We start from the raw sequence: 25,882 nt of genomic DNA, 5'->3' as shown, positions 1-25,882 counted from the left end.
GAGACAGGCAGGGTAAAAGCAAGAGAGAAAATGAAGGAGAGCGGGGGAAGAGATAGATCTGCCTGGCAACAGAGCAGACACCAGGGGAGAGTAGTAGGAGGTTGTGGTGAAGAGAGAGAGAGAGAGCGACAGTGAACGAGCAGACATGCTGTAGTGTTTTTACCACATCCATGATTCGTTCATTCCTTTTTTTTTTTTTAACACATCCCATGCGTGGCATTTCAATGCTAGTACTGCCAAGGAGGAACACGTGCATGTCTCACTGGCAGAGTTAGGCCCACATGGTAGCCTAATAATGACCTTTGCTACTGTCAATGGCCATAACAGTTGTTGTACCAGCATTATTAATATTGCCTCTATTATATTGCCGCAGTAGCTAAGTCGTTGAAGAGGCAGCGGTCATTTCGTCCCCCCCGCCATTGACCATTAATATTAATGACCACGACGTCGCAGGGGCTCTGTTGATATTCTAGTGTTTCTATTGACCTTCATTGTGCTCACCATGTGCGACCTGACCTCCATTCCCCAAATGAGAGGGTTAATGGTCCAAACATCAGCATAGTAAACAGCACACCATGCATGAGTGAGAAGGCCTAGCTACAATATAGCAGGGTCCAAACACACCAGGAAAGTCGTGAAGAGGGCACGCCAAGAGAGCATCCTGACCGGTTGCATCACCGCCTGGTATGGCAACTGCTTGGCATTCGGCTGTAAGGCGGCTGCAGAGGGTAGTGCGTACGGCCCAGTACATCACTGCGGCCATGCGTCCTGCCATCGCAGGACCTATGTACTAGGCGGTGTCAGAGGAAGGCCCCAAAAAGAATTGTCAAAGACCCAAGTCATAGACTGTTCTCTCTGCTACCGCACGGCAAGCGCTATCAGAGCGCCAAGTCTAGGTCCAAAAGGCCCTTTAACAGCTTCTAACCCCCAAGCCATAAGACTGGAGCTGCTGCTCCAGTTTCAACTGGCCTGGGCCCTAGGACCATGTCCCATGACTACCTGACATGAGGACTCCTTGCTGTCCCCAGTCCACCTGGCCATGCTCCTGCTCCAGTTTCAACTGTTCTGCCTTACTATTATTCAACCATGCTGGGTCATTTATGAACATTTGAACATCTTGGCCACGTTCTGTTATAATCTCCACCCGGCACAGCCAAAAGAGGACTGGCCACCCCACATATGCTCTCTCTAATTCTCTCTTTCTTTCTCTCTCTCTCGGAGGACCTGAGCCCTAGGACAGTGCCCCAGGACTACCTGACATGATGGCTCCTTGCTGTCCCCATTCCACCTGACTGCTGCTGCTCCAGTTTCAACTGTTCTGCCTTATTATTATTCGACCATGCTGGTCATTTATGAACATTTGAACATCTTGGTCATGTTCTGTTATAATCTCTACCCGGCACAGCCAGAAGAGGACTGGCCACCCCACATAGCCCGGTTCCTCTCTAGGTTTCTTCCTAGGTTTTGGCCTTTCTAGGGAGTTTTTCCTAGCCACCGTGCTTTTACACCTGCATTGTTTGCTGTTTGGGGTTTTAGGCTGGGTTTCTGTACAGCACTTTGAGATATCAGCTGATGTACGAAGGGCTATATAAATAAATTTGATTTGATTTGATTTGCTGAACAATTCATCAAATGGCCACCCGGACTATTTACATTGACACACCGCCTCTTTGTTTTTACACTGCTGTTACTCGCTATTTATTATCAATGCATAGTCACTTTACACCTACCTACATGTACATATTACCTCGACTAACCTGGACCCCCTGTATATAGCCTCGTTATTTTATTGTGTTAGTTTTTATAAATGTTTTTACTTCAGTTTATTTAGTAAATATTTTCTTAACTCTGTTTCTTCAACTGCATTGTTGGTTAAGGGCTTGTAAAGTAACTGCATTGTTGGTTAAGGGCTTGTAAAGTAACTGTATTGTTGGTTTAAGGGCTTGTAAAGGAACTGTATTGTTGGTTAAGGGCTTGTAAAGTAACTGTATTGTTGGTTAAGGGCTTGTAAAGTAAGCATTTCACGGTATATTCTACACCAGTTGTACTCGGCGCATGCGACAAATAGCATTTGATTTGATCTACGCTCTTTACAAGGAGCACATGTGCTCCGAAGTTGAAAGATGTAGGTGCACACAAATTCATTTAGGAGCACAATGAAAAAATATTTGAAGTAATAAAGCTAGAATCCTTCATTTTTCGAGGTGTACTGGTGCTCCTAAAAAAATAAAACAGTTCCAGGTCGCACAGCCAAATATTTAGGTGCGTATGCGAGTAAAATGGTGGCATAGTGGAGCCCTGATGTGACTCACCATTCGCTGCCTGGCTGCTGTGCAGCACGCCTCATTGCTTCCTGATTCGCTCTGCATCTGTCTGCTGAAGTCTTATTGGCTTGTGTGGTGTGTTGCTGTTTCTAGGTGGATTCTTCTAATTGGTTTACCTGTTTTATTGGCTGTCTGGTAGAGTCTACTGTACATACACTGAGTGTACAAAACACCTGCTCTTTCCATGACAATGACTGACCAGGTGAATCCTGGTGAAATCTATGATATCTTATCGATTGTTACATCCACTTCAATCATTGTAGATGAAGGGGAGGAGACAGGTTAAATAATATTTTTTTTAGGCCTTGAGACAATTGAGACATGGATTTTGTATGTGTGCCATTCAGAGGGGGAATGGGCAAGACAAAATATTTAAGTGCCTTTTGAACGGGGTATGGTAGTAGGTGCTAGGCGCACTGGTTTGAGTGTGTCAAGAATTGCAAAACTGCTGTTTTTTTCTTGCTCAACAGTTTCCTGTGTGTATCAAGAATAGTCCACCACCCAAAGGACCCCCAGAAAACTTGAAACAACTGTGGGAAGTATTGGAGTCAACATGGGCCAGCATCCCTGTGAAAACCTTGTAGAGTCCATGCCGCAATGAATTGAGGCTGTTCTGAGGGCAAAATGGGCTGCAACTCAATATTCGGACGGTGTTCCTAATGTTTTGTACACTCAGTGTAGATTGAGTAACCTACTGTGTGTGCGTGCATGTGCGGAGTGCCTGCATGTGACTGTTATTAAACTGTGTGACATGTAGCAGGTACAGAGCGATAACCAGAATTAGGCGCGGAGTTGAGCCGACTATCGCTAGCAAACAGAGAGAGAGAGAGAGGCTGACGGAGAGAAAGAGACAGGGGAAATGAAGGAGACAGAGTGAGGGTTAAAGAGAGAAAGGAAGGAAGGAAGGAAGCGAGAGAGACAGAGATTTTGTCCTGGCCAGGTCACGTGGTCTGGAAAATCTTCTGGCCCTAACCATAACCCCCCCCCCTTTTCAGCATTCTACTAGTGCTGGCCTGTTCTATTCTACTCACTCGTCTCATGCATCTTCTTGGTGACTGATTGTGTATTCGCACTCCGGAGGCCATAAGCATTATTACTGGAACAGGGGGATGGATGTGGGGAGGGGGGGGTGGCGTAAAGCACTCTGGCAGATTGAACAGTAGTGGATGATCCATTGGCACAGTGACATGGACATCAGTAATGGAGGAGGCATTAGGGTATTTCAGCCCGCCTGCTGTCCTATTGTATCAATCCAATGGGATAGTATACACATGCTTAAAATAGTAGAAAGAATACAACATATTGTTACCCAGTACTGAAATAACAGACTACGGTTCTTCTCTCCTCACAGGAATCTATCAAAGAAGTATCAACCCAAGAAGAACTCAAAAGAGGAGGAGGAGAACAAGTGAGTTTGAGACTTTGCAATGCGACCATTGCAAATCATTGATAGTTGTTTTTTCTTCAATGAATGACACGACTTGAGCATGTTGTCATGACCCATCAATTGCTGTGTCAGCCCCTCCTCCTCTGACATCACTTTCTTTGACCTCTGACCTGTCAGGTACACGTCATGCCGGGCCTTCCTGTCGACACTGAATGAGCTGAACGACTACGCAGGTCAGCACGAAGTCATCGCTGAGAACCTGACCTCTCAGATCATCACAGAACTCTTGCGGTACCTCACGGAACTCAAGGCTGAGAGGAAATCGGTGAGACCACTCTTCCTTTTTATATTCTGATGCCCTCCGTGTACTGTATATTATTTTCTATTCTGTTCGACTCTATTATTTTATACGGTATGTGATATCTATCTTCTATTTATTTGTACCCATCCATTGATCCATCCATCCATCTCTCTGGTCTGTCTCTCAGTAGACTGGTCTGTCTCTCAGTAGACTGGTCTGTCTCTCAGTAGACTGATCTGTCTCTCAGTAGACTGTCGGTCAGTGAAGAGGCGACTCCGGGATGCTGACCTTCTAGGCAGTGTTGAAAAGAAAAATCCATATCTCAGACTGATCAATAAAAATAAAAGATTAAGATGGGCAAAAGAACACATACACTGGACAGATATATGCCTTTATCTTTGCAGCTCTGCCTAGAAGGCCGGCATCCCGGAGTCGCCTCTTCACTGTTGACGTTGAGACTGGTGTTTTGCGGGTACTATTTAATGAAGCTGCCAGTTGAGGCGACTGTTTCTCAAACTAGACACTCTACTGTACTTGTCCTCTTGCTCAGTTGTGCACCGGGGCCTCCCACTCCTCTTTCTATTCTGGTTAGGGCCAGTTTGTGCTGTTCTGTGAAGGGAGTAGTACACAGCGTCGTACAAGATCTTCAGTTTCTTAGCAATTTGTCGCATGGAATAGCCTTAATTTTTCAGAACAAGAATGGACTGACACATTTCAGTCTAAAAAAGGCCATTTTTATTGCTTCTTTAATCAGGACAACAGTTTTCAGCTGTGCTAACATAATAGCAAAAGGGTTTTCTAATGATCAATTAGCCATTTAAAATGATAAACTTGGATTAGCTAACACAATGTGCCATTGGAATACAGGAGTGACGGTTGCTGATAATGGGCCTCTGTACGCCTATGTAGATATTCCATAAAACAATCTGCCGTTTCCAGCTACAATAGTCATTTACAACATTAACAATGTCTACACTGTATTTCTTTCAAAAACAAGGACATTTCTAAGAGACCCCAAACTTTTGAACCGTAGTGTACATATGAAATGTGTAAAACAGCATGTAAACATTATTAAAGTGACTTGTGTTCCATTATTAAAGTGACCAGTGATTCTATGTCTATGTATATAAGGCAGCAGCCTCTAAGGTGCCTGGTTGAGTAACCGGGTGGTACCCGGCTAGTGATGGCTATTTAACAGTCTGATGGCCTTGAGATAGAAGCTGTTTTTCAGATGTCCTTGATGATCTTTTTGGCCTTCCTGTGACATTGGGTGCTGTAGGTGTCCTGGAGGGCAGTCAGTGTGCCCCCGGTGATGGGTTGGGCAGACCGCACCACCCTCTGGAGAGCCCTGCAGTTGCGGGTTGTGCAGTTGCCGTACCATGCGGTGATACATCCCGACAGGATGCTCTCAATTGTGCATTTATAGAAGTTTGTGAGGGTCTTAGGGGCCAGGACAAATTTCTTCAGCCTCCTGAGGTTGATGAGGCGCTGTTGCGCCTCCTTCACCACACTGTGTGGGTGAACTATTTCAGATTGTCAGTGATACAGTGGGGCAAAAAGGTATTTAGTCAGCCACCAATTGTGCAAGTTCTCCCACTTAAAAAGATGAGAGAGGCCTGTAATTGTCATCATAGGTACACTTCAACTATGACAGACAAAATTAGAAAGAAAAATCCAGAAAATCACATTGTCTGATTTTTTATGAATTTGCAAATCTGTTGTTTCCTGAAGCCCATGATCAGCTCCTTTGTTTTGTTGACGTTGAGCGAGAGGTTATTTGCCTGGCACCACTCCGCCAAGGCCCTCACCTCCTCCCTGTAGGCTGTCTCGTCATTGTTGGTAATCAGGCCTACTACCGTTGTGTCGTCTGCAAACTTGAAGATTGAGTTGGAGGAGTGCGTGGCCATGTAGTCATGGGTGAACAGAGAGTACAGGAGAGGGCTGAGCACGCACCCTTGTGGAGCCCCTGTGTTGAGGATCAGTGAAGTGGAGGTGTTGTTTCATACCTTCACCACCTGAGGGCAACGGTTCACCATCTATGCATGGTTTCTGGTTTGGGTAGGTTTTAATATTCCGAGCGGGAACAACATGCCCTATACACTTCCTGTTGAACTCAGTCACCGTGTCCATGTATATGTCAATGTTAATCTCAGAGGCTACCCAGAACATATCCCAGTCAGCATGATCAAAATAAACTTGAAGCTTGGATTCCGATTGGTCAGATCAGTGTTGAGTAGATCTTAGCACAGGTACCTACTGCTGGAGTTTCTGCCTATAGGAAGGTAGGAGCAAAATGGAGTCGTGATCTGATTGGCCGAAGGGAGGGCGGCGGAGTGCTTTGTAAGCATCCCGTAAGGGGGAGTTACATTGGTCAAGTGTTTTAGCAGCGTAGGTACTACAGCCAATGTGTTATAGAATCCCCAGCTACAATAAATTCAGGCCTCAGGATATGTGGCTTCCAGTTTGCACAAAGTCCAGTGTATTTCCTTGAGGGCCATCGTGGTATTGGCTTGAGGGGGAATATACACTGCTGTGACTATAACCAAAGAGAATTCTCTTGGGAGGTAATACGGTCAGCATTTGATCATGAGGTATTCTAGGTCAGGTGAACAAAAGTACTTTAGTTTCTGTATGTTATCACAATCTCACCATGACTAGTTAATCATGAAACATACACCAAAGCCTTTCTTCTTCCCGGAGAGTTCTTTATGCCTGTCTGCGCGATGTACTGAGAACCCAGCTGACAGTTTTTCCAGAGAGAGCCATGATTCCGTGAAATAGAGTATGTTACAGACGTCTCTCTGGAAGGATATCCTCGCCCTGAGCTCGACTACTTTATTGTCCAGAGACTGGACATTACGGAATAATATACTCGGAAGTGGTGGATGGTGTGCACGCCTCCTGAGTCGGACTAGAAATCCACTCCGAATACCTCAGCCTCTGGGATGAGTTCAATTGCCCTGGGGGGTATAGACAAAGGATTCAATTCGGGAAAGTTGTATTCCTGGTCGTAATGCTGGTGAGTTACCGCCGCTCTGATATCGAAAAGTTATTTCCAGCTGTATGTAATAACACAAAAAAAACATTCTGGGCTAATAATGTAAGATATAACACACAAAAAAAACTAAATACTGCAAAGTTGCTTTGGAACTAGAAGCAGGGCTGCCGTGTCTGTTGGCGCCATCTTATCGGGTTGTCTATTGGTCTATGTTTGTGGTCAGTCTTGCTCTTCTACACTACTTAACCATAACCATACAGTTTATTTTATAGACAGTAAAACTTTCAAGCTTTATCCAGAATCCCAGACACACTTGGCCACAGGAAAGAGAGAGAGCGAGGCCTATCCCGTCCGCCTGCCCTATCCTGTACACTGAGGTCATAATTGTGTCAAGACACTGTAGATACACAGCCAGCCGCCCAAAGACTTGCCATTGGGCAAACACATGACTCCTATGGGTGTGTCCCAAATGGCACCCTATTCCCTATATAGGGCACTACTTTTGACCAAAGAGAATAGGTACCATTAGGGTTGCAGCCTATGACTTATATGGAACAAATCTTAGATTCATATATCATTTAGAGGATATTTTTCTCTTATAAACTCCCTTTTAACACATTTGTCCTTCCCATTGTAAACATGCATTAACACAGTAGTAATATCTTAGTTAGGATTCAAGGAAAACAAAATAGAAGCTACCTTTTAGACATTAGTTTTGGTCAGAGGCAAGGAGAAACTACTCAACTAGAAAAAGAGCAGTTTGTCAGAAAAACTGTCACGGCCCATCATGTCACGGAAGCTCTGCCAGGGAATACATCAGAGTTGAAAACTGTAAAGAGCTGCAGGGCGTCAGTGGCTGACATGACCTTTCCCACTGACCTCTCTAAGCATGTGTCTACACACCACACAGTCAAGGACAAGACACTGTATGCCCTCCCTCTTGAGCTTCCCTTAAAAGACCACAGCAGGAAAACAAGGAACCCTGATGGACTATTGATTCAGCCATTTTTTTCCTAAAGCTCAGTTAGAACAACATTGAGATTGCGAACACAGAGAGGGGGATTTCCAGGGAGCTCTTCTAAATGTCTCTTGAGTTTGTTTGAAGAAGAATCCTCAGGCCCTCAGGGTTTGCCCTGGTCTGTAGGCTTTGGGTCTGGTTTGGTCTAGCCGGGCTCGGCTCAGCCTGGGTCTGGCTTCAGGTCTGGGTCTCTGTCTGTCTATTGTCTTGTGTTTGGCCCCGCTCCCAAAGGATTGGCCCTCATGCACTAGAAATGTTCCCCTCAGACTGCATGCAGGATGCTATTGCAACCGACCGGCACACTCGCGCACACCCTCCTTTTCCGCCTCCTCCGTCTCTCTGCTTTTCCCAGGGCAGTTTGCTCTCTTTTCTTATTCACCTCTCTTTTTTACAGTCTTTAATTTCTTACACATACACACTCGTCACCTGGTAGTCCGTCATCCATCTTCCTGATCAATTTAATAACGTTCGGCTACAATCACAATGTTGCCTTGAGGACTGCCAGCTAGCCTCGTATCTAACTCTAAACCAACAAATGCCCACATCCAGCGATAGTAGCCTCTCTGTAAGCCAACATTAAAAAAATTGGTTTTAAGGACAGTAAATTGTTTTTATCTGCATGATAGAGATGACTGATGTAATGTCTGCTTCCAAGTCACACTCTCAAACACAAAGATCCCCTGAACTCGGCTCACTTTCCAGCCCACTTTCCAGCTCACACTCTCAAACACATACAGATGAAGTCGGAAGTTTAAATACACTTAGGTTAGAGTCGTTAACCTGTTTTTCAACCAATCCACAAATTTCTTGTTGACAAACTATAGTTTTGGCAAGTCGGTTAGGACATCTACTTTGAGCATGACACAAGTCATTTTTCCAACAATTGTTTACAGACAGATTATTTCACTTATAATTCACAGTATCACAATTCCAGTGGGTCAGAAGTTTACATACACTAAGTTGACTGTGCCTTTAAACAGCTTGGAAAATTCCAGAAAATTATGTCATGGCTTTAGAAGCTTCTGATAGGCTAATTGACATCATTTGAGTCAATTGGAGGTGTACCTGTGGATGTATATCAAGGCCTACCTTCAAACTCAGTGCCTCTTCGCTTGACATCATGGGAAAATCAAAAGAAATCATCCAAGATCTCAGAAGAAAATGGTAGACATCCACAAGTCTCGTTCATCCTTGGGAGCAATTTCCAAACGCCTAAAGGCACCACGTTCATCTGTATAAACAATAGTAAGCAAGTATAAACACCATGGGACCACACAGCTGTCAGACTGCTAAGAAAGGAGACGCGTTCTGTCTCCTAGAGATGAACGTACTTCGGTGCGAAAAGTGCAAATCAATCCCAGAACAACAGCAAAGGACCTTGTGAATATAGTGGAGGAAACAGACACAAAAGTATCTATATCCACAGTAAAACGAGTCCTACATAGACGTAACCTGAAAGGCCTCTGAAGAAGCCACTGCTCCAAAAACGCCATAAAAAAGCCAGACTACGGTTTGCAACCACACATGGGGACAAAGGTTGTACTTTTGGGATAAATGTCCTCTGGTCTGATGAAACAAAAATAGAACTGTTTGGCCATAATGACCATCGCTATGTTTGGAGGAAAAAGGGTGAGGCTTGCAAGCCAAAGAACACCATCCCAACCGTGACGCACGGGGGTGGCAGCAACATGTTGTGGGGGTGCTTTGCTGCAGGAGGGACTGGTGCACTTCATAAAATAGATGGCATTATGAGGGAACAAAATTATGTGGATATATTGAAGCAAAATCTCAAGACATCAGTCAGGAAGTTAAAGCTTGGTCGCAAATGGTTCTTCCAAATGGACAATGACCCCAAGCATACTTCCAGAATTATGGTAAAATGGCTTAAGGACAACAAAGTCAAGGTATCAGAGTGGCCATCACAAAGCCCTGACCTCAATCCTATAGAAAATTTGTAGGCAGAACTGAAAATGTGTGTGCGAGCAAGGATCCTACAAACCTGACTCCGTTACACCAGCTCTGTCGGGAGGAATGGGCCAAAATTCACCCAACTTATTGTGGGAAGCGTGTGGGTGGCTACCTGAGATGTTTGACCAAAGTTAAACCATTTAAAGGCAATGCTACCAAATACTGGGGGAATGTAAACTTCTGACCCATTGGAAATGTGATTAAAGAAATAAAAGCTGAAATAAATCAACTATTATTCTGACATTTCACATTCTTAAAATAAAGTGGTGAACCTAACTGACCTAAGACAGGGAATTTCTACTACGATTAACTGTCAGGAATTGTGAAAAACTGAGTTTAAATTGACTACTTAAAATTACTACTTCAACTGCAGATCCCCTGAATGCAGCTCACTCTCCAGATCCCAATCACCTGAATTCTGATCACCTGTTCACACACCTGTATATCATTTACACACACTATTCAGTTCAGTTCCTTTGCACCCCATCATTATGAGGTATTGTTTTTTGTTGTTGTTACACGTTCTATTCAGAGCTCTGTTTATATCCAAATTAGTCCTACACGTGGTATCATAGTTTTTAACAACGCCTTTTTGCCTGTTCCCCTGCCTGTCGTCAACCTCTTGCCTGATCTCACAGACTGTACTGACACCTTTTTGGAGCCCCTGTGTATGACCTTCTGCCTCTCCCCAGACCCAACTACCTGCCTCCTCCTGTGGTCCTTTGCAAATAAACACCTGCTGCACCCTGCGCTTGAAGCCAGCACTCTGTCTCCCATCGTATTCATTCCAACTGACTCTGTTCTCCAGTATTCAGCTACAGTTTCTTATTATTCCCTCTGTAACTAACCCTAAGTCAGTCCAACCCTGGTTTATTGGCCCATAGAGACACTGTCTGGGGCTCGATTCTGGCCCTTTGCTCAATGTTGTCCTTATTTCCTTATTGGTAAGAATACCACAGCATTTGGAAGTGGTTGTTTGTTGTGCTACCAGGTTGTTAGCTTTTTTGTGGAGTGCTGTAACCTGGTGGTCAGTCTGTTTTTAGCTCTGTCTAGCAGCCAACTTCCTCGTCGTTGTCATGCCAAACACGCAGCAGAAACCGACTGGAACAGGTTGTTGTACAGAGCACCTGTGTTGTGACGGTGTTGTTGAAAATAGAACGTTATGTCTGTGCATGTCGATAACACGCGAAGCCCGAGAGCTACACATGCTTATTCATAATTTATGAGCGTATCTTTTTACTAGTTTGCTTGTAGTAACATAGCATTGACTATATGAAGCATCAGAAGAAGCAGTCTAGAATAGAAATAGGTGGCCTTCATCAGGGAGACCCTCTACGCTAAGCGTGTGCCCCAGAGTAAGTAGCCTAATATGTATAGATACTGGACTGTTATTTAGCAGTGAGAGAACGGGAGGGAGTAAGTTCTGCCTCTCTTTTAATCTTTTGGACACATGCAAGCATTAACACAATCATCAGTATCTACTGTAGCCATTTGTTATGCTGTAGAAACAGACCGATATCTGCAGACATAGACAGACAGAGGGATTATAGGATGGCTGAGTCAGTCTTGTCTACGGATGTCCCTTCTGGGGGCTTACAGTGGCCTACTGGCCTTTCAGTGGGTCAGCACAGTGCAGGTGTAATCGATCTACAGCACAGAATGATAGGAGCATTAAATGAATACCTTAACCTCCATTAATTCCAGAGTTATGGAGCTGGGTTTTGGACTGGAACCCCCCACCTCCTCTCCCCTCTCCCTCCCTGCCTCCCTCCCCCTCCTCTTCATCCTCCCATTTCTCCCTGTTTGAACCCTCAGAAAGCCCAGCTCTGGGGGACAGGGGGAGGTGGGGAAGGGGGCAGACGATGTGAGAGGGCGGTCAGTCCTCCTCCTTCCCAGATGCTTCTGAGCTTATGGTATATGGCAGTCTCTCCGCTGGGAGTCAGGCTAGGTGGGTCTGGTTTATGTAAGTGGCTGTATCCCTATTTTTGGTCTTAGTGCTGTAGTAGGCCCCTAGAGGTAAGAAGAGTCACTGCCGCCTGAAAGTAGGTGCTGCACACATACACACTTTTACATACAATTAGGCTAAATACATACATTGAAATATGTGTTCATTGAGTCATGTAGAGTGGGAGATTTGAGTGACACATTTGAGTGAAGCATGCTGGTCTAGAACATTAATGCTGCCATAAAAACACAGCACAGTCCATATCCAAGGGTGGATGAGGCTAGCCAGATGACAACACATGGTGTGTATAGAGCAGGCAGGGTTAATATGGGATGAGACGGCTAAGTCTCTGAGGCCTTAGTACAGTTGCTGAGTTTATGCTGAGGAATCATTAAGATGGTCACTCAGCAACAACACACATCCTGCCCTAAGTAGCAGACCTGGGTTCAAATACTATTTCAGGTATTTCAATTAGTCTTCAATACATTTCAAAACAGGTTTATTCAGATAGCCTTTATTTGAGAAAAACAAGTAGTTGAGTATTAGAATGCATTTGGAAAAACACTTGGAAAGTATTTTAAAATAGTAAAATGCTCTGACTCAAATATACTCCCATACTTTTAACCCAGGTATTTGAAAATAGTATTTTAAACCGTTTTTGAAAAATACATTCAAGTACAATTTGGTTTACTTTTTAAAATTAAAAATTAAAAATAAATAAATAACCATTCAAAGACTCAAATAAAAGTACTTCTTTTGGGCTGTGTATTTGAAAATACTCAATACACAGAACAAAGTATTTAAATAACAAATACTCAAATACACATGTATTTGAACACAGGTCTGCTGACTGTCCTCTATGGACCTCCATGCCCTGCCCCGCTCAGAAGGCTTTAGCTGCATGCTGTAGCCTAATAAGGGCCTGGAAAGACCTCGTAACGTTAAACGCTGTTAAACGCTGTCGAGAGCATCTGGGATTGCTGATTAGTTGGACTACTTGTAGATGTCATGATGGACGTCTGAATGGTATTTTCATGTATTTCTGTGTTGTTATATGAAGTAAACATGCTGGCAGTATCGCTGGGATTAGATGATTAGTAAGTACGCTTGTAGAGGTCTTGATAATGGGTCTCTGATGATTTTATCAAATTAATTGCCTGATCTGTTTAGGCCTATTTTGAAAAAAAACAACAACATTGCTCTAGCAGTGTGTTTGAGGATTAGGAGGTTGCCCAGAAGTTCTAACCAGACCACAATGTGACAACTGTCCACATCGGCCATAAAATATAAACAAAACCAACTGTTAGAGATGGGAAAAAACGATTGAAAGAATCTGTTGAAAAACTAAAAGGGAAAAACAAAAGGGTCATAAATGTCCTTGGCGAGCTTGGCGAGGGATACAGCTCTCATTCATCATGGGAAGAACGGTGCAGCTGAGTCGTTGAGAATGTTTCGTATCTGGAGCTGGTCTGGAGGCTGGGATGGTCTGCTTTGCTCTGCCTGTTACATTCCTCTCCCGTTTTGTGGAAAGACAAATCAAAACCAAAGAGAGGAGGTGGAAGAGGAGGGGAGCAGAAGGAGGATGAGGATGAGGGGAGGGGAGGAGGAAGAGGTGGGGGGCCGAGGTCTCCTGTTCTCTTCCCCCAGACAGACCCAGACCCCAGTCATAAATGACCGCTCCTCACTGTGACTCTATACTGTCTGAAGTGTCCTTCAATGAGCTAAACACGAGGGTTAGTGTTTCACTAGGTTTTCGTAGCATCTCATATATGTCTGTGTCTGTGCAGACACACTGGTGGATAAATTGTGGGTCTTTATATCCGCCAGTCAGAGTTAGTGTGTATGTGTGTCTTCGATACGGTTAGCTGCACTCGGGTCACTAATTCTCCAGACCTGACAGTGAAAAAGTTGCACCTGCGCACTGATCAGAATAGCTGGTGCCAGAGAGACACAGAGAACCCAATAATACACATCTGATCCTCTTGCCCGGTCCATCTATTCCACTCCAGTCCCACAGCTCCCACCATAATACATATGGTGAGCCTGGCATGGTGTGTGTGTGTATGTGTACACGTGAGAGAGAACCAGGGAGAGAGAGAGGGAGAGAGAGAGATAGAGAGTGTGTGTGTGTGAGAGAGACTTTTTAAAATCATTTTAAAATCCCCTTTATTGGGTCAAGACCGTACATTGCTTGAATATTCAATCTGAAATCATGCACCACCGCGCTCATGTGTACCAGCCTGTGAAAAAAACAGCAGTTTGAGAGGGTTTAAGAGAACAACTCCAGATCCCACTCATTGCCCAATGTATAATCCTCCATTGGAGGTCAGCTGTCCATTTGTCGATTGGCCGCTTATATAGCGATCACCAACAGCCTTTTGGGGAAGTGCCTGAACCAAACAACTCAGCCCACCTCATTGACTTCACCCCTTCCAGAGAACGTGCATTCACACCTGTTGTGTACATCACATTCTTTCCAACTGCCTTGAACTCCCCAGTTCTGGGGTCATGAATGACAGCAGCAGACCCTCGCCCTCCTGCACTGCCCACGCAACATCAGCAGTGACATTCAGGGCGGGGAGGACTCACTCTTGGCCCTCAGGCCACTGGTCAGAATGTGTGCTGTGGGACGCAAAACCTTGACAGATTGCTGGAAAGGACTCACAGACCACCTTTCTAATCTGCTTTAGCAGGCGGGATGATGACTGGCTTAGATATGAGATATGATTTTATATTCTGCACACAACAATGCTACAGGTCTACCATTAAAAAAAAATAAAACTTTTTAAAATCTCTCTCTCTCTTTCTCTCGAACCGGCATAAAAAAAACACTTCTACGTGACCACAAACCTTCGAACGATATTGTATATAAAATGGTTTATTTGGCCTCTGAAGAACTAAAGAGATTGTGTGGTTCAGGGGGTTCACAAATTTTTTGTAAGGTGAGTCCTAAATGTTGGTGTGTGAGAGAGAGAGTCTTTTCTGTACCAGGAGCATAGTGCACAAACCCTTTGTCTGGGAGAAGAACACGTGTCCAAGTAAAAGGCTACCAACTGAACCTGGCATCACATGAGACACTTCATCTTACCGATCTTTTCAAAATCTCTTCTACCTGACTTGGCCTCAACCCGCATTCTTAATCATTATCCCAAAAACTAGACAACCAGCAAAGATTTTGGAGAAAGTCAAGAACATGGTCATTTAGACTGAGGAGAATACAAGCCAAAGTGCATGTTTGGAACATTAATCAGCCTATCAATAATGCATGTTTCTCTGCCAGTCTCCCGTCCCCTGAATGTGAGATCCTTTAGCGCTTCAGGTCATTGACCTGTTGAAATGCCAGCGGGCTCCTTGGCAGCCCCAAGCCCCGGCAGTTAACATGTTGCTGTTCTGAAGAGTGGAGGAGAGGAGAGGGGAAGGAGAAGGGGAGGCTATGTGAGAGGGGAGATAAGAGGTGTGTTCCCTTCGCCTGGTGTGGACCATACGTTCTGGATGGACCGGGGCCAAGTGGATCACTGCAAGGCAGTCCAGTCATTTTAAATGGCCAGATAGACTGGCAGACACTGAGAAGCACTGTCTGTAGACTATGTTGCCCATACAGATGCACATGTACAATCTTAGGGGAAAAAGGTGCTATCTAGAACCTAAAAGGGTTCTTTGGCTGTCCACATAGGATAACCCTTTGAAGACCTCCTTTTGGTTCCAGGTAGAACCCTTTTGGTTCCATGTAGAACTCTTCCCATAGAGGAACCCTTGGAACCTTTTTTTGTTTTGTTTTAAAAGTGTAGTATATGTTCTCATCAGACTAGACCTGCAGCATCTTTATTGCAGATGGGTCTGAATCAGAAACACGAGGCAGACTCTTTTTGTTTTAGATGGTGTCCATGCCTCGTAAAGATGTCCAGGTCAGAATCATACACTTAGAAAACTCGTTTTACTTTAGACTCGCTAATGTTTTCATATGGCGTCCATGCATCGTATCACCAAATATCTCTGCCACATACTGTAGGACTATATATTCCATCACAGCCCTCCGTACTACAGTACTGAAGCATTGGTTGTTCTCAAGAGTAGCTTGTTTGGGGAGGAGTGTTAGTGTCTCAGTTTGTGTCCCATATGGCACCCTATTCCCTATGAGCCCTGGTCAAAAAAAGTGTACTATATAAATGGAATAGGGTGTAATTTGGAACACAGCCTCAGTGTGGTTTGTTTATCTTTGATGGGATGGAAGAAGGGTTGATTTGAAACGACATGGAGAGTTGGCTGTCTTCCCCCTAAAACACAGTCTCCGTTGCCTTTGCTTTCGTAAACTTCCCTCAGAAATGTTGTCATGGAGAAACAAATATTTGCTTCACGGAGAGAGTTGGACATTAACAATGTCACTTGATCCTGTCCTTTCAGTGTCCTGTGTCTTGTGAAATGACTTGCCGCCTGCCTCTCTGTGTGGCGACCTGAGGAAGTAAATATTATTCTGTCAGTTATGATACATTTACAAACATGTTACTACCTTTTAAAGGGGAGTTTGGGGAGCGACCCTTTAGTATATTTTCAGTTAAAGAGCTGAGACACTTGACTACACCACTGGATTCCCCAATGCATTTTAAAGGGTAGGAAGCATGTAACACCACAGTGTGGTCAAAGATGTATTAACTTAGTTGTAGTCACGGTCTGGTTACCTGTACGTACAAACATAGTTACCTTTTTGGGTTGTTACAAGTTTATACAACGGGTGGCTGTAATCCTGAATGCTGATTGGTTAAAACCGCATTCCAGCCCGTGTCTATTCCACAAGTTACCACCGGCTAAATCTTTGAGGTTAAAATGCCTATTTACTCTGTTCCATCTGACTGCGCAATCCACTGTCCGATCAGCCAAGCCAGGCAATTTATAAACTTGATCTCCACTATAAAAAGCATCTTGTCACGTCTACTCCCGCTCCCCCTCTCCAGCCCTCGATGTTGCCAGTTTACTCATTATTACGCACACCTGCCACCGTCGTTACGCGCACCTGCACCTCATGAGACTCACCTGGACTCCATCACCTTCCTGATTACCTCCCCTATATCTGTCACTCCCTTTGGTTCTTTCCCCAGGTGTTATTGATTCTGTTTCTTTGTTTCATGTCTGTACGCTACTCGTGTTTCTTGTTTTGTTCCGGTATTTACTAAATTCACTCCCTGTTCTTGCTTCCCCATTCTTAGCGTACACTTTACACATCTAGACATTTTCTCACAATTCTTTTAGACTAAGATGTAGTTTTCAACAGCGGAGATTTGTATAAACCTTGCTGTCTGTCTCTCTGACATTTGCAACATTGTTTCAATATTCAAAATCTCCACCTGTCCCATAGTTATGAACGTGTCGGGAGTTGGGAGTCGGGACGAGACAGACAGACTGACAGGCAGGCAGGCAGGCAGGCAGGCAGGCAGGCAGCATCTCTCAACCAGTTGAAATCATGAATCAGTTGGCCACATTTTTATGGATATATACAAAGATATGTCAATCGAAAAAAGGTCAAACTAAACTAAGTGCAGCTAGTTTGCAGTCTTTCCAGCTTCAGTTTGAAGTGATTGTGTTAGCTGTGTTGTTGGCTAGCTCCTCTGAACAACAGTGTCCTGACGAGAGAGCACATTTTCTATGCCAGGCGAAATCACGCCTCATTAGCTCATTGTTATGGATGTATCCAAATAAATGTCACCTGAAAACAGCTTAAAACAATCGCAAATGCAAATGCAACTACTGTTGTTATTCTGGCTGCGCTGTGTGACGTGACTGTAAATTAGCCGTAGTTGGCTAGCTAGCAAGAAAGAGATAAGAACGCTCCCAGCCAGTATGGCAATGGAACATTTAGAACAAACGACTGGGTCGCATCCATAGATACAGGTCAAAGAAACTGCATTGGGACTTTTGATGTGTATCCTAATACAAATCCATATGTTACATGTGGTTACTTTTATGCTACATACCCTTTAAAGTGGCTCACACCATTGTGTGGGTGATCCATTCCCTTTAAGAACTAAAGGACTTCCTCTGAAACAGTTTGAGGACTTCTTCCTTTGACAGCTTCCCCAAAGATAGTCATGGTTTTACCAGTGAGATAGGGAAGTGAGAATTGAGATTACCAAGGTCAACCCAGTTCATTCATAAAGCCTAGACATTGATAGACATGTACTATTTAATTGGGGAGACGTTAATTCTTTGTTAATTTCTTGTCATGTGTGTTTGTATGTGTGTTTGTGTGTGTGTGTATGTGTGCTTGTGTAAGTGCGTGTGTGCGTGTGTGCGTGTGTGCGTGTGTGTGTGTGTGTGTGTGTGTGTGTGTGTGTTTGTTGTGTGTGACATGCATGCATTTGTGTGTGTGTGTGTGTGTGTGTGTGTGTGTGTGTGTGTGCGTGCTGAGTACAAGAGTTACTGGCAGAGGCCATTTAGATTAGAAGCACTGACACGTCACTGAAATACAATCGCTGGGATTTTCATTCTGTGTAATAGCCTGTGTCCTTTATTGAACGCCTGGGGTAGATATTCAACACAGCTACTGAGGCTGAGACCAGCACAGACTGGTGCCTGCTGAGGATAGCTCTCTTTCATTCGTTGTTGATTTCAACTGCTTCAGGAGAGATATATTATTAGACCTTTAGAACTGATAACGCAGATTGTCCGTTTATTAATCTTTCTTTTTAACATGTTCAATGACAATCCAGAGAAGAAGTACTCGCTTTTTTTATATACCAGTATACATTTTTTTCCACTAAGAGGGCTGCAGAGAAACGTGCTCTGTCTTTTGGCCACGTGTGGTCTCAGTCATCTCCTTCTCTCATTCTTTCCCTGGAGGGGGGAGGCCAAGTGGGGCCTGTTAGAAAAACACCCAGCGTGTTTACTGAGCGTGCCCAGACCAACAGCTGCCATGTCCTCCGTGCGCAATATGCCACGCTTGGCAAGGCTGGCACTGGCAGCCATCTTAGAATATCTCTCTCTGTATCAATCTCTATCTGTGTTTGGGTATGTCTATGTCCTTTCCTGCTGCCCTTTTATATCTCCCTGTCTTTCCTGTCTATGCCAACATTTTCTGTCTCACTATCTTTCCTTTTCCCCCTCCATTTCTCTTTCTTTTCTCTCTCGCTCTCTTCTTCCCCCTCTCTATATCCCTCTCTCTCTCTCGCTCTCTTTCTCCCCCCCCTCTCTCTCTCTCTCACACACACAGACACACACACACACACACACATACATACATACACACACACACACAAACATAGAGCCACACACACCGTCCATGGTCATGCCTCAGTACAGCCTAATTGTTTTCTGGGCTCTGGCCACCCGTGTTACATTGGGGGGGGTGAAGATGGGTGTCCTATCCCCAGGCATGGTAATCATCAGTAGCTTGCTCTCACCTACCTGTAATATGTCACTAGTGTCAGAGCATGTGACTCTGCAGTGCAACACTCTAATTCCCGGTGTTTCCCTGCCCGGGTCCTCGAGTACTCCCAGACAAACACACCTCGTTCAACTCATTGAGGGCTTGATGATTGGTTGACAAGTTGAATCAGGTGTGCTTGTTGTCCATGGTTACAATACAAAATGTGTACTGTTGGGTGTACTGGAGGACCAGGGATTGGGAAACACTGCTCTAATTTATCAACCAGCTTCTGTTTTGTTCTGCATTTTTTTCATTTTTAAAGTAACATTATGTTGGATGTTGTAATGAGAATCTCCTGGTGTTTCACGGCATGCGTCCTGACAGAAACGTCAACCACCCCTCATTTCATCTGCCTTCCTTCTCTTTCATCAAGGGCAAACTCAGCATTTCTGTCCCTCTATTTCTTTACCCCCCCCCTCGACTTCTTGATCCACTGCCCTTGTAGATATGATTTATAAGCAGACATTGTAATAATAATAATAATAATCTCTCTTTCTCCCTCTCTCTCTCTCTCTCTCTCTCTCTCTCTCTCTCTCTCTCTCTCTCTCTCTCTCTCTCTCTCTCTCTCTCTCTCTCTCTCTCTCTCTCTCTCAGCATTTCCATGATGGACGTAAAGCACAGCAACACATTGAATGCTCGTGGAAACAGCTGGAGTCGGTGAGTACTGTGTGTAGTGTAGTATTACCGACTAGAGTATTATAGTCAGAGTACTACTACAGTTATGACAACGCAGTAGTCATAGTGTGCATGCAGTTGCTACATTGCAGTATGGTAGGTGGAAAAACTGAAGCCCATTACCTGGCAGTGAGAATGGCAGCTAGTCAAGTTTAGTGGGTATTGAACTGTTGAATAAAAATCACTAGGCAGGAATTTACACAGGAGTATACTCATAAAATACAGCCGTAATACAGCCTTCCTCCCGAAGCCATTCCATCCCAATGAGAAACTAAACCGAAACAATTGCCCTTTTATTGGGAATGAGAAAGTGTGTCGAGACTAGAACAGCAGAGCTCAAAGTTTATCAACGGTCATAACTGCATCTCAGATTGAGATTGAGATTAGATCAGATTGAGAAGTGAAGTGCAGGTGGGGAAATTGTGTGGTGCCCTATGCTTCCTGGACAAGTGGGATTTGTATCAAAGGTTTCATTCATGATAACATTTGACCATTAGCCTTGTTAAATGCACTGCCAGAGACTGGTCAGAATGCATTGAAGCAGAATGCATTGAAGATATTCCCTCATTAACAGGTTAACAGGGCAACAGTTCCGACCGAGGTTCTCAGAAACACGGACGCTTTGTTATCGAGATCCTCTGATCTCAGAACAGCTGTGTTGAGTAGAGTTTCAAGGACGCTGCAGCAAATTATTGTGCATTCCTGAAGCATTTTTCCTGGACAAGCCTAGAATAAAGGGTTCTCTCCAAGCTGATCTCAAGTCGTGAAGCAGGAGAGGCCAACAAAATGAAGGCGTGGAAGAAAGGAGTGGAAGGAGTGTCTATGTGTTTGTTTTCTCTGTAAAGGAGAGCCTATCCCTGTGATTTATTTTGGGAGCCTGTGCAGGGCATTCCCTATCACGGTGTGGTTGTCCTTTGAGGGAGTGAGAGGAAGAGAGAGAGGAAAACAGATGAAGAGAGAAGGAGTGAGGGAGAGAAAGAGGGAGAAAACATAGAGAGAGGAAAAAATATACTGTACATAGAGAGAGAGAACATGGCAGCTCTCCTCCCTCTCTCTGTCCTCAATGTCCCCATTGTGCTTGGAGCAGCTAGGCAGGGATCAGAGTGCACCCTCACAGAACAAACACTAATTGTTCAGAGCAAGGGATGGAAGAAGGGATGGTTTTGCGCACAAACTGCCACCATGAACATTTATTTAATCTTCAGACAGACTTGACTTTGAGAGAGAGAGAGACTCTGGCTGAGAGAGAAGCCACATGTCCAATGTAGGATAAGAGACGAGAGATGGCACACAATGTCTCATTTGCAACTATATGACGTCCACTATATAATAATATATGCCATTTAGCAGACGCTTTTATCCAAAGCGACTTACAGTCATGTGTGCATACATTCTATGTATGGGTGGAGAGAGGAAGAGAGAACCCAGAGACTCTGGCTGTTCAGAAGCCACATGCAATGTAGGATAACTGACGTCTATGGCACACAATGTCTCATTTGCAACTATATGACGTCCAATCCCTCCCTCTCCATTCTCCCAAGTTTCCAAAGGGCAAATGTATATTAGCCTATATTATTAGTGAGCATGTCTAGGCCATACTGTATATGAGTGAAGTCTGTAGCATAATATACTACAGTAGATATATTGCACCGACTGAGGTAATGTTATATTAGTGAGCTGATCTAGACTATAATATGTATGAGTGACATCTACATGAACTGTGTGACTTCTCCCCTTAGAGTAAACGGCGGTTCGAGAGGGACTGTAAAGAGGCGGACAGGGCGCAGCAGTACTTTGAGAGAATGGACGCCGACATCAATGTGACGAAGGCAGACGTGGAGAAGGTATGTTCTGTCACTGCTCTCCCGCTTACCACAAACCAATCACAGACTCTCCTGCTTAACACTAACCAAACAAATGCAGATGCTCACTGCTCTCCTGCCCTACACCCGACCAATCCCTCTCTTTGTACTGTACCACGCCCCCTCTCTCGCTCTCTCTCTCCCTCTCTCACCCACCCCATGAGGGTGAGGCACCAGTAACAGTTTGTTTCGCTGCAGGGCTTTCTGTACAGGCTGGCACTGTCTCTCTCAGTCAGCAGCAGCACAATGACAGTGATCTCCCACTTCTCACCACGGCTGATAGCAGAACTGACTGAGTCCTCATTATCACTGCTGGCCAGGCAGAAGCAGAGTAGCCAGTCACTGTGGCCTGCCTGTCTACCGTGTCGCTTGGCAGCACAACCAGCTTTGTGTCCGTGTGTGGGTTGAGGGAGGGGGGGGTTGTGTTTGTGTGTGTGTGTGTGTACATTGTTGTCTCTATCCAAGCCTCCATCCATGCGTGCTGGGAAAAGTAATATTTGAGTCGTGTGAATGTCTTGTCTGTTTATCTGTGTTTCTGCTCTCCCTGGCAAATTTCACCAGTCACCTCAATTGTGGCCTTTTTATACAAAAGCTTTTGGGGCCTTGTGTCGATGCCACCTCATGTGTCCGGAATCATTGGTCGGGAATTGGGATAGCCTCTGACGTCCTTGCCTTTAACCCACACAGTGCTGCCCACGCCACGCCATGCTGCAAGGCATCATGGGTCACCACCGCCAGCATCCCGGCGTGTTGCTTCATCAGCAGTCCGCCCAGCAGCGACCCAGGCTTAGAGCTCAGAGCTGACATGGCTCAGATCCGATTATGATGCTAATACAGGCCTGAACAAGAAGCCTCTATGTCCCCACTGAGACTGACTCACAGCCAAAGAGCCACAATGGGTGGGCTCAGACCATTGGCTCGGACCAGAGCAGCACTGTACAGAACTGGACTGACAGGAACTGAACTGAGATACAATATCAGCCCTGATTCTCCCTCAACAACAAAAACAGACCACATAACCAAGTCTGGGAAACAAGAGTGGCACTGAGTCCCCTATGTTTTTGGAAATGATCTCTCAAGTAATTCCCTGCTTGGTTATGAGAAACCAACAAGTCTTTAGTAATAACAGGGATGTTTTTACTGCATGTGAAGATTGATGTTAGTCAACGTAAAATTGGTGACACTCTATATATAATGTTATGGTAAGGGAAGGCAACATAGCTCTTGGGAGTCTTGTATGTAGAGCTTATCATTGCCAGTGGATTGTCTGATACATTAACATTCCACTTGTGGTAAACAGGCCCAGTCATAGATAAGCACGAGTCTGTAAGTACTCACACTCTACCCCCACACACAGTACACACATGGCTGTGTTCTCCAGTTGTGTGTTTTTCTATCTAACGGAACACTGCAGCAGTGTTAACAGTTCCTACATTATTCGTACATAGTATCTGTTGCGTGGGTGTTTTTGTCTTGACTCTGACCTCACTCTCCTCCTTTAACATACTCCGATTCGCTTTCTCTTCTGAAGACACGGAGAAAAACAAAACGCAGAAATCGATAACGCTTTTATAATACACCCAGCTGGCTTTGGGACGTTCATTTTAAATTTTTCCCTTCCTTTTTATTATTTTTGAGACAAAATTTCCCGGCATCTGCTCTTTTACTCTGTGCCGTCTTCTTTCCAACAGTTACTCAGCCTTTGTCTCGTTGCTGTTGTCATGGCAGACCATAAGCGGCCCGCTATCGTTCTGATCATAGTGTCAGATGGGGAAAATGTGTGTCTTTCTGTTCCGGTCTGGGAATCGGAGAGCTGGGGTGGAATGGTGCCTTACTATTTTAACGTGACCTGTGTTCCTCAACTCTCTCTCTCACACTGGCACATAATATCATCATGGACACAGCATTGCAAACACGCTGAGATCACTAGTACAAAGTCGTGTACCAAATCCATCACTTTCTATCACACACAGGGCGATTCTTGTTATCCTTGAACAAATCTACTCTGAAACAAAAGGTGCACATCTCACACACGTGCTTACGGGTTTAGAAAAAGGAGAGGGCGCCTGTACCACGTCAGATTGAAATGTGTTCCGTTTTAAGGTTGCATCCCAACATTACACTTCATACACATCCCTGACGACTGAAATAGAACGAAACTGTTTGACATAGAAACACTGGATTCTCATCAGGTTTTCATTACGAAACATATGAATAATGTTCCACCCGCGAGGCCAAAGAGGGCGCTTTCGGTCACTGACTTAGGAAAGGGCTACCCCAGGCCACGTAAGAGGTCTGCTCGATGATCCTGGCAGACAGTTCAGCCGTGTGAAACCAAAACGCCTCCATGTGTTCTTGCTCCTACTCTGTCTGAAGAGACCGATTCCCTCCCTCTGTCATTTTCGAAGACCTTGGGAGTGTTACAAAGGCATGACATGTCACCACCCCAACCATGAATATGTTGATTTGAGTTATGGTGGTGATTGGATCACTCAGTGTTGGATTGTGTTTTTATGTGTTTATCTTGTGGTATGTTATCACAAGCACTGCCGAGAGAATTCGGTAATGCGGAAACTGTTGTAAATCTTAACCTTAATACACTCCTAACTATGTTTAAGATAATAGCAGTATTTCACATGGGATATATTTGGACTAGGGAAATCCAAGGCTGTGTAGTCTAAGTTAGGACCATATCTCAGAGCGGTCGGTAATAATCAGAGAGACTGGAGTTTGTTGAGCTGGGGTTCTTGTGGTTTTAGTAAGCAGCTGGCGCAAACCTCACAGCTTCCTGTCTTCCACTGATGGGGAAAAAAATGCCACAATTACGGTTTGGCTGCTTCACCGCTTAGATTTAGACAGGTCCCCGTATGGCTCTGTGTGGACCCCGTACTTTCACTGAGTCTCCTATGGAGTGTTGTCTTAGTTGGAAAGCACTGACGATGGTAGAAAAGAAGCTCTACTGCTCGGTGCCCCTCACGCCTCAGTTGTAAAGTACTCTAAAAAGGCACGATAGAGGCCTACCACTTGTAAATGATGGACATTTCAGTGGGTATTACAAACATTTAGAAGCCTTTTTAAAACTCCAATACACTGCTTTTCAGGAAAAATTCTCAGCAACAAAAGAGTGATTCTGTATTTGTTTAGCTACTGTGGTTAACAATACCAGTGTTAAAGTAGCCCTAACGTGATGTTGTTACCCTGTTCTGGCACAGCTTTGTGTTGATTTACCCATCATCCACGTACTTCCCCCTTCTCTGGATGAACTCGTCCTCATTGGTCGAGGACATGTAGCAATGACTCAGTGGTGGAAAAAGTTGCCAATTGTCATACTTGAGCAAAAGTAAAGATATCTTAATAGGAAATGACTCAAGCAAAAGTGAAAGTCACCCAGTAAAATACTACTTGAGTAAAAGTTTTTAATTATTTGGTTTTAAAATATACTTAAGTTTCAAAAGTAAATGTAACTGCTAAAATATACTTTATATACGATAAATCATTTCAAATTCCTTTCCTTTCAAGAATTAAGCAAACCAGACGGCACCATTTTCTTGTTTTTTAAATTTACGGATAGCCAGGGGCACACTCAAACGCTCGCGCAACACAAGTGAAGCATTTACGTTTGGTGAGTAGGGATGACCAAGGATGTTCTCTTGATAAGTGCATTAATTTGACTATTTTAATGTCTTGCTAAGCATTCAACATGTAATGAATACTTTTGGGTGTCAGGGAAAATGTATGGAGTAAAAAGTACATCATTGTCTTTAGGGATGTAAATGAAGTAAAAATTCAAGTTGTCAAAAAATATAAATAGTAAAGTAAAGTACAGACACCCCCAAAAAACTACTTAAGTAGTACTTTAAAGTATTTTTACTTCCGTTTTTTTACCCCTCTGCTAGGACTAAACTGGGTCCTGTTCAGCAGGAAGTGGCTAACACTTTTGTTTGTGTATTTTTGTTGTTGTTATTTATTTTCCTGCCATACCTTGAA

General features: G+C 44.3%; 1 protein-coding gene across 1 annotated transcript in view; it reads left to right on the top strand.

The window, feature by feature from the left end:
• Positions 1 to 25,882, top strand: part of LOC118385565 (formin-binding protein 1-like) — an 88,449-nt gene that overhangs the window by 36,267 nt on the left and 26,300 nt on the right. Inside the window, 4 exon segments of the mRNA XM_052521316.1 lie at positions 3,676 to 3,732; positions 3,889 to 4,036; positions 19,953 to 20,015; positions 21,773 to 21,877. Coding sequence (XP_052377276.1) covers positions 3,676 to 3,732; positions 3,889 to 4,036; positions 19,953 to 20,015; positions 21,773 to 21,877 — 373 coding nt within the window.

Source organism: Oncorhynchus keta, chromosome 6, assembly GCF_023373465.1.
Source record: "Oncorhynchus keta strain PuntledgeMale-10-30-2019 chromosome 6, Oket_V2, whole genome shotgun sequence".
Lineage (NCBI taxonomy): Eukaryota > Metazoa > Chordata > Actinopteri > Salmoniformes > Salmonidae > Oncorhynchus > Oncorhynchus keta.
The sequence above is the reverse complement of the archived record's forward strand: the minus strand, read 5'-3'. Positions and strand labels throughout refer to the sequence as shown.